We start from the raw sequence: 9,262 nt of genomic DNA, 5'->3' as shown, positions 1-9,262 counted from the left end.
GGCCAAGAGGAAAGGAAAAGAGGAAACTAATCCCTTGGGGATTTGCATGAGGTGGGCGCATATTTGGAGGAATTGGTAATAAGGGATTGCTCATAAAGGCTTGGAAAATAAGAGGAAACTACTTCTTTCCAAGGCCAACCCTTCTCCTATAAATAGGACCCTCATTCCTGTCATTCTATTCATTCCACATAAGTTAGAGATTGAGAGACTTTCTCTCTAGACCTTGTGGCCGATTTCTCCTCTCTCTCTCTCTCTAGTTATTTTTCGTTTTGTTTTGGCACCAAGGTCCTCATTTGACCTAGTGGTTTTAGCTCTTCGACTTTGAGACTTGTTCTAGAGTCGTCGTGTTTAAAAGTGCCCACTCACTAATTCCTTATTTCTCGAGTGATTCATGTGATAGAAACTTTCGTGGTTGCTCGAGTTGGCGAGGAAAGAAGAGAGACGTGCTGTGAGGGAGACGAACGTTGCAACTTTCCAAAAGCTTCTCAACGTTCAAGCTTCTAAAAGGTTAGTATTCTTTAATGCTCATAATAGTTTATATTTACATGTGCTTGCTCTTTGTCTAGTTAGTAAAATCGTTTTACTTGTTTTAAAGAAATTTTTTAAAATTTCGCCGCTTACCGAAGCGTTAAACTTTTTCTTAAACCCTAGATCAATTCCAACACTCTGCACCTCTTTCACCCTCCTTAGGGATTTCATCTCCATTATGGCTCGGATTTTTTCGGGATTAGCCTCGATTCCTTGCTGGTTGACAATGAATCCTAGGAACTTCCCTGACTCGACTCCAAATGCGCATTTGTTGGGGTTCAACTTCATCTTATATCTTCATAGGAGGATGAACAACTCTCTCAAGTCTCGGACATGCTCCGAAATTTTCAAACTCTTTACCAGCATGTCATCTACGTACACCTCCATCTTCTTTCCGATTTGCCTTGCAAACATTCGATTGACTAGGCGTTGGTATGTGGTGCCAGCATTTTTCAATCCGAACGGCATTACTTTATAGCAAAACAGTCCGCGGTCGGTGGTAAACGTGGTCCTAAGTTGATCTGGTTCATGCATCCGGATTTGATTGTATCCGGAATAGGCGTCCATGAAGCTCACGAGCTCATGTCCGACTGTGGTATCCACCAGCTGGTCGATCCTCGGTAGAGGAAAACAGTCCTTTGAGCACGCTTTGTTGAGATCGGTGTAGTCGATGCATATTATCTATTTCCCATTTGCCTTCCTCCCCATCACGACATTGGACACCCACTTAGGGAGCTCTGCATCGCGGATGAATCCAACATTGATCAGCTTCTCAACTTCCTCGTTGATGGCGAGATAACGCTCAGGATTGAAAGAGCCCCGCTTTTGGATTTTTCTATTCTCCGGGGAAATGACGTTGAGTCGGTGGACGATGACTTCTGGATCTATCCCCGGCATATCTGCGTGAGTCCATGCGAAGACATCTTTGTATTCTCGTAAGAATGCTCGAGTTGGGTCTTCACTATTATGGGTAGGCGCGCTCCCACATGATTACTTGGTCGGGTTTTGTTTCATCTAACATGACAGGGGAGAGATCGCTCGATGCTTCAATTTTCTTCCCATTTGTTTCATCCCTCGGGTCGAGTTCTCCAAACATTCGTGCATCATTGATGGCACATGGATAATTGTCTTCGATTTGGTGAATTGTCTTGATCGCGAGGTCTGATGCCTTGTGATTGGTACCACGGATGTAGCACATTCGCGCATCTATTTGATTTCCCTTCACAACCCCGACTCCGGCGGGCGTCAGGAACTTCATGAGGAGATGATATGTAGAGGTGACCGCACGAAGTTTATTGAGCGTCAGTCGGCCGATAATTGCATTGTGAGCGGATGGTTGTTCCACCACGAGAAAATTGACCATCCGAGTGACTTGAGCTCCTCCTTCGGTCCCGAATGTGACCGGCGATTCGATGGATCCTTTTGTATATATGCGCTCTCCGGTGAAACCAAAGAACAGTGTCTTGATTGGTGTGGGGCTGATTCCTCCTAAGTTCATCCGGTCGAGGACCGTTTTGAACATGACATCGACTGAGCTCTCGTCATCGATCAAACTTCGTCTCACCATATTGTTGGCAACCTGGGTCTCGATGACTATCGCGTCATTGTGAGGATGCATTACTCGAATGGCTTCCTCCTCTGTGAAATGGATTGCCTCGCCTGGAGTGGTCATCCAATTATCCTCAAGGAGGTTGATGTGGTGAGAGAAATCAAACTTGAGCACTGCCCGGGAGTAGCTCTTTCGAGCCTTGTTAGAATCTCTCGTTTCCGAACTACCGAATATAGTTGATACAATGTTGAGTGGGGCAGTCACAGTGTTCCCTCGAGCATTGCCACGGTTGTCATCGCCGGGGGAGGCTCCTCTAACACCTCGTTGTTGGTGGTTGGCGGGTGTAGCTTGTCGGCTCGAGGAGGCATTCCCCGTTGCTACCATGGCCAATACAAATTCTTTTAGTTTTCCATTCTGAATCAAACTTTTGATTTGTCTTCTCAAGTGGACGCAGTCGACGGTAACATGTCCATGATCTTTGTGGAATTCACAATATTTATTTTTATCTCGCTTGGCGGGGTCATTCTTCATAGGAACTGGCTCGGTGAACTTGCTACCATGAAGAGCGAGATTCCTATCCGACGGGGTGTTGAGCGGGGTGAAATCTGATTGCTTTCGAAGCCTCTCCACCAAATAGGGTCTTGCTTCAACGAGAGGACGGACGTGTGGGACCGGAACATTTCTACTTCTTTTCTTTCACGAGTCATTGTTATCATGGTGATCGTCTTCTCTGTTCCGGTTTTCTCATTCGCTGGTTCTTCGACCTTCGAGATACTCTTCAACAGAGATATGTTGGGCTGCGTGGGTCATGAGTTCGGTCATCGAGGTTGGTCTCTCTTTGACTAAGGATATAAGGAATTCGCCTGTAATCGTTCCATCATAAAGAGGAAAATTCGGTAGGCGGAAGTCACTCACGATTTCTTCTTCGAGTATGTTTGCGGTAAATGGGGAAGCCGTACTCTCTACTAAGTTTCGGACCACAGGCATGAAAGTTTGTGCACAAATTAGCTCCTGAACTTCCTCACTAGGACAAAAAACGTCATCCGGTACGACGATTATCGCACCAAATACCTCAAATGTCGCACCTAATAGTTTATTAGGTGCGACAAAATCGCATCTAAAGGCCCGTCCGCACCAGAAATGTGAATTTGTAGTAGTGCCTCCCTTAGCCCTTGAATCATTCCTGCCAGGTAGACTTCGCCAGTCGGCGTTCCTATAGGACTGGGTCGCGCCGTGCGACCCCTTTCGTTGGATTCCTGGTTGACCAGAGCGATTTGCGGAGGAGGAGGGTTTGCTATGAACGGTTTCATCGCGTACAATGGCTCTGTGTTCACTCGCTCATTGTTGCGGCGGGGGATTTTCCATTGCGCGTTGAGGTGTCGCCTCAAATCTAGGTTACACGTGGATGGTCTCGGAACATCTACTCGTCGCGGTTGTGAGAATCTTCGAATGTCTCCACTATCCGCAACTTCTTCTCCTCGACCTAGGTGGGCGAAAGCGGAGCGACGGGAAGTTTCTGCCCTAGGAGCGGACGTCGAGTGGACACTCCGGGGTTGGTTGTGGTTTGATCGCCTCGGCGGCTCACGAGGGCGAGTTTCCGCATGTCGGGGTGCTCAGCCTTCTTGGCGTCGGTCTTCGTCGTGGCCGTTCCTTTTGTTTGAGTGTTCTCCGCGGTCTATATCTCGGATGCTTGGGTCGGGGGCATCACCTTGCGCGTCATGGTCAACGTATTCGTTTCCTTCGTACCCCTCAGCGGCCTCTTCCAGCTCTTGTCCATCATGCTCCGGTAGGGCTTCCATCGGATCTTCGTGTTCACCATAGATTTCGCCTAGGTGTGTCTTCTTCTCCTCTCATCCTCGCAATCATTCTGATCAAAACGAAAGAAATTATTCTCAAGGCGCTCCATTCGAGCATCTCTTTCGGGGTGGACGGGTTCAGAGATTACACTCGCTCGGGGAGCGTCTTCGATTTGATTTTGTCGGGCTTGGAGTTGAACCTACGTGCGGTGGGCAACGTTTCCTCCTTGGTGGGGTGGTCCGCTCTCGGAGACGGCTACTCGGTTACGCATCTCGTTAGGATGTCGTCTAGTATGGTCACATGGAGTGATTTCCCGCTGGTAGTTCCGAAGCTCTACTTGTGGAGATGAGAAATTTTCCGTTGGGAATTCGTGATTGTACTCGAGAACCCCCTCCTTCTAGCGCCAAAATGTTAATCGCGTTTTTGGATTAGTACTAAGAACCGTCCACGGTTCGATCTAATTTTTGGAAGACCGGACCCTATGACCGCACATAGGTTGAGTTTGGTGAAGTTCTTCTCTTCTTGTCGTGTTTGTGTTATTCGAATCTTCGGGTTTCCGAGTCCTTGAGTTTTCGGATCTTGGGATCTTTCGTTTTCTTCGTTGAGTTCTTGAGTCTTTGCTTCTTTGAGTCTTCAACCCTTTGAATCTTCCATATTCTTCATGTTTCTCACGTGTTCGTGTTCTTCGTGTTCATCGTGTTCTTCGAATCTTCTAGTGTCCGGGTCTTCGGATCTTCGAGTCTCCGGGTCTTTGAATCTCCGGGTCTTCGAATCTCCACGTTCTTCGCGTTCTTCGTCGGGTCTTCCAATTCTCGCACTTTCACCTAACCACATGAAAACGTGAATCTAGAGGGACGCATGGGGTTTTTCCTCGGCGCGTTCTCCGACGCTCAACATTAGTCGTGTTGTATTGTGTTTTTGGTAAACGATTTGTACTTGTCTCTATGTTTTCTAGAGAGAGAAAATGGTAGTGTGATTTTGTAGAGTTTTGACAAGTTGAGAGAAACTTCCCTTGTGTTGTGAATGAGTGGGGTATTTATAGGAGCCAAGAGTTTGGTGAAAAGTACTTGATTGGGTGGTGGAGATGGCCGGGTGGTCTTGACCGAGTGAAGACGACCGGGTGATCTTGGCTGAGTGAAGACGATCGGGTGATCTTGTCCGAGTGAAGATGACCGGCTGATTTCGGCCGAGTGAAGATGACCGAGTGGTCTTGGCCGAGTGAAGATGACTGGGTGATCATGGCTGAGTGAAGATGACCGGGTGATATTGGCCGAGTGAAAATGACCGGGTGGTCTTGGCCGAGTGAAGATAACCGGGTGGTCTTGACCGAATGAAGATGACCGGGTGATTTTGACCGAGTGAAGATAACCGGATGATCTTCTTTTGTGGTTTTATCTTGAAGATTTGTCAAGAAGTCTCGCTTGAAAACACTATTTGAGAGTCTCTTTTGAAAGACATTTTATGAGTGTTGACTCGGAGCTTGGCGCGTGAATTTACTTGTGGGCTTGGGCTTTGTGTATGGGCTTGATGTGTCGTTTTTTTGCTCGGGGTATTATTTTTACCATGTAAAAATATCGGCATAACACATTTTATAAAGAAAAATTGTTAGTGAGTGTAAAAATATTGGGCCACGTATCCTGAGAGGGTGATGTACGTAACATTTTCAACCCTTGCCTCTAGGCTCTTTAATGATAAGTAATAGATAAACGTATGCATATTTCTATATCATCTATAATATATGCATATATATTTAGTTTAGTTTTACTATATATAATATACATATGCACATATATATATATATATATTATATTTCAAATATGATTGTGTCAATATTTGAACACGCCTAAAATACCCTTTAGATACGTTTTGTTATATTCAACTAAAACAATTGAATTTAGTTTCTTTATTGCTAAATTAACTAAAAATGTTGTTTTCAAATACAGCTTTAACCTTTTTATCTCTTGTAAATGTTAGCATATTGTGCATTATATATACATATAATTCATATGGACATAAAATCTGAACATAAATGAAAGGTAACTAATTAAAATATTGATGTTTTCCAAATTGATTTTCTTGATTTGCAAATCAATTTAAAAATTTGTGTTTTTGTATTACAGCGACAAGCCTTCTAGCTACGGGTTTTTAACAAGGACTATTGACGTTGGTATATAGTTTAGAGATCGATGTTGTTGTAAGATATGTATTGCAACAAATTATTTAGTCTAATACTACGACATTTGTTGTTGTTATACACTATATTTCTTATAGTAGGCCATCACTATTGATAAAAGAGTGGTCAAAGAATTTTGCAACAATGGGAGATCACCACGGATTAGCTGCGATGTGGGGTTTAGCGATCCTTGGAGTCGCAACTTTGGCCGACTCCACGGCTGTGGCAGAGCAAAGACATAGCAAGAACAACTTTGTTCCTGGGTCGCGATCAGAGCCGGATCAACGAAATTTTGGGCCTTGGGCGATTGAAAAAAACGGGGCCTTTTACAATTATATTTAAATTAATTTAAAAATATAATATGTTATAAATTTATCATTAAACAAAATATAAAATATAAAATAACAAGACCAGTCAATTTAATTATTAAAAAAACAAATAACAAAATAAAAAAGTAAGAAAATTACACAAAATCCACTTTTCTTGTTTTTCGAGATGCAAATTCAGAAATTAAATCCTTATAATCAAGTTTGTCTAGCAACTCTTTTTCGACTGACAAAATAGCAAGCCCGCTAAGTCTTTCTTGGGACATGTATGATCTCAAATAAGACTTTATCAACTTCAACTTCGAAAAACTTCTCTCTGCGGAAGCAACTGAAACAGGAATAGTCAACATTATTCTATAAGCAACATAAGCATTAGGAAAAGAATCAATGTGCTTAATATAGTTAAGTATTTCTATCGAGTTACTATCATCTTTTTGAAAAACTTCCCTTAAAACTTGTAATTCAGAAAATAAATCCAAGCCATCTAGATCAGAATTTCCATCACACCTTAAAAAACATTCAAGATTTAAACAACATTTTTTCAAAGTATCTTCATCTAAAAGCTTTAATTTTTTAAAGTTAAACAAAAAACCAAATAGATTTTCAAATACTTGATATTGTTCAAATCTAGTTCTAAGAGAAGTTATCACTTGATCTACCATAAAAAGAAAATACTCAACCCTAAATAACTCCTCGGGAGATCTTATGTTATCATCAACATTATTTTCTTCAAAATGCTTTGTTCTACGAATAACTCTTTTCTCACGAAATATAGGATCTATATTCATATCAATTGCAATTTCTTTTGCCGAAGTCAAAGCAGATTCAAATCCTTTTTCACGATAATTTTCAATAAATGAAACATGACCTTTTAGTTGATCTATAGCATCATCAATATGAATATCTTCACTTTGAAAGTTTTTGCTAACCGAATTGACAACAAACAAAATATCATACCAAATAGTCATACCTAGCAAAAATTCAAAATCCTCCAATTCATATATTGCTAGACATTTAGATTCACTCTTTATTTTTGGATCTTCACTTGTTTCTTCCAACTCAAATAAAGCATCTCGAATTTTAGGAGCTTGAAATTTAATTGCTTTAACACTTTCTATACAACTTTCCCAACGAGTTTGTGATAGTGACTTGACTGTAAGAGTAGATATATTATTTTTCAAAATTTTCCATCGTTTGGGAGAAGAAGAAAATAAAGTATAAATTCGTTGAAGAACTCCAAAAAAAGATACGGCCCTAACGCAAGAGTTTGCAACATCACAAATTACTAGATTAAGACTATGACAACCACAAGGAGTATATAATGCTCTAGGATTTATATCTAATAATCTTTTTTGCACCCCTTGATTTTTTCCTTTCATGTTAGATCCATTATCATATCCTTGACCTCTAGCATCTTGTATATCGAGCCCTAAACATTCACGTTCTTTTACAAGCTCATCAAAAAGTCCCTTTCCGGAAGTGTCGTCAACATTCAAAAATCCCAAAAAATATTCTTGAATCATAATAGGATTTCTAGAAATATCTACACACCTTAGGATCATAGTCATTTGTTCTTGGTGGCTTACATCCGGAGTACAATCAAGAATAATAGAATAGTATTTAGCTTCTTTTATTTTTTTCAAAATTGTATTTTTCACCTCTTTTGCTAATAATTGAATCAATTCATTTTGAATATTATGTCCTAAGTAATGATTATGAATTTCACCATTTTGAATACGACGGATATGCTCTTTCATGATTGGGTCAAATTCACTAATCATTTCAATTAAGCTAAAAAAATTTCCATTGTTCTCTTGATGAATTTTTTCGTTACTTCCACGAAATGCCAAATTATTTTTTGCTAGACTTTTCACAATGGCTATGATTCTTACCAAGACATTCTTCCAATGTTCCTTCTCTTTATTAATTTTTTCTTGGACATCTTTGTCGATTGTTTTATTCTTAGACAAGCCTACCTCAAAATCAAACCAAGCACTCATATTAATCAAATGTTCATTGCTTGTCTCGTGACTCTTCAACTTGTAACTAAGGTGTTTCCAATCTCTAGTTCCTTCATTTCCTAGTTGACTCATACATTGTTTAACACTAAATAGTTTGCAACAAAAACAATACACTTTGTCAAAATCTTTAGAATAAACTAACCATCTCCTATCATGTTTCTCTCCATTTGACAAGTTTCTTACATAATGAGAAATCGCAAAGTGTCTAGAGTTTTCATCTTTGGGAAACTTTATATCACTTTCTCGTATTGGACCTTTCTCTATTACTAGAATTTTTGAATTGCTATCTAAATTTTTCCATCTTCCCGGATCGTAAATACGACTCATGTCATCGTTATTTTCTTGATTTTTCGTTATCATCTAATGTATTCTCAATTTTTTGTGTATTTTCTACTATTGGATCATCTACTATTGCGACTCGCGATGGCTTGTGACAAGCGGAAGTTTGGGAGTCCATGCATGCCAAAGCTCATGGGTACTATAACCGGGGGACGGTAGGATTCTGAGCAGCATGAAGTGACACCCCGAGAGAGAGAGAGAGAGAGAGAGAGAGAGACTATATATGGGCGATACCATGGGAGCGAGAGGACAAACATGGACCGAGCAGAATGGGAGGTGTTGACGTGGTTTTCACCGAAGTCAACAATCACTAATTTTGTTAAAGAAATCCGATTTTATTTAAAGGTGACGTCGGCTAAATTTTTGTCTTGGGATTCTAAATCTTTGTTTTCCGCTGGGAAATGGTTTGATCCAAGGAAAAAATGCCGTTTTCGTTGCCGTTACGAGCCTCCTGATTTACGGAAAATCGTCATGTCGATGGAATTTCCAATGGAAAAATTGTGGAAAAGGGCAAGTAAAATGCAATTTT

General features: G+C 40.9%; 1 protein-coding gene across 1 annotated transcript; it reads right to left on the bottom strand.

Annotated features, from left to right (window-relative positions):
* Nucleotides 1-1,492: 1,492 nt before the first annotated feature.
* Nucleotides 1,493-3,387, bottom strand: LOC149393972 (uncharacterized). Its single transcript, XM_089618226.1, has 2 exons — nt 3,238-3,387; nt 1,493-2,770 (listed from the first exon to the last, which is right to left on the bottom strand). Exons 1-2 carry the CDS (start codon nt 3,385-3,387, stop codon nt 1,493-1,495), a joined length of 1,428 nt encoding a protein of 475 aa, XP_089474352.1.
* Nucleotides 3,388-9,262: the final 5,875 nt, after the last annotated feature.

Source organism: Urtica dioica, chromosome 6 (genome assembly GCF_054948205.1).
Source record: "Urtica dioica subsp. dioica isolate 48M chromosome 6, U.dioica_male_clone48M_v1_H2, whole genome shotgun sequence".
NCBI classification, from domain to species: Eukaryota; Viridiplantae; Streptophyta; class Magnoliopsida; order Rosales; family Urticaceae; genus Urtica; species Urtica dioica.
The sequence above is the reverse complement of the archived record's forward strand: the minus strand, read 5'-3'. Positions and strand labels throughout refer to the sequence as shown.

Excerpts from the sequence above, each read along its gene's own strand:
- LOC149393972 (XM_089618226.1), bottom strand. The coding sequence starts at position 3,387 with ATGAAACCGTTCATAGCAAACCCTCCTCCTCCGCAAATCGCTCTGGTC. Across the intron at positions 2,771-3,237 it reads TGATTCAAGGGCTAAGGGAG|AAAAGAAGTAGAAATGTTCC; the intron begins GCACTACTACAA and ends GACTCGTGAAAG.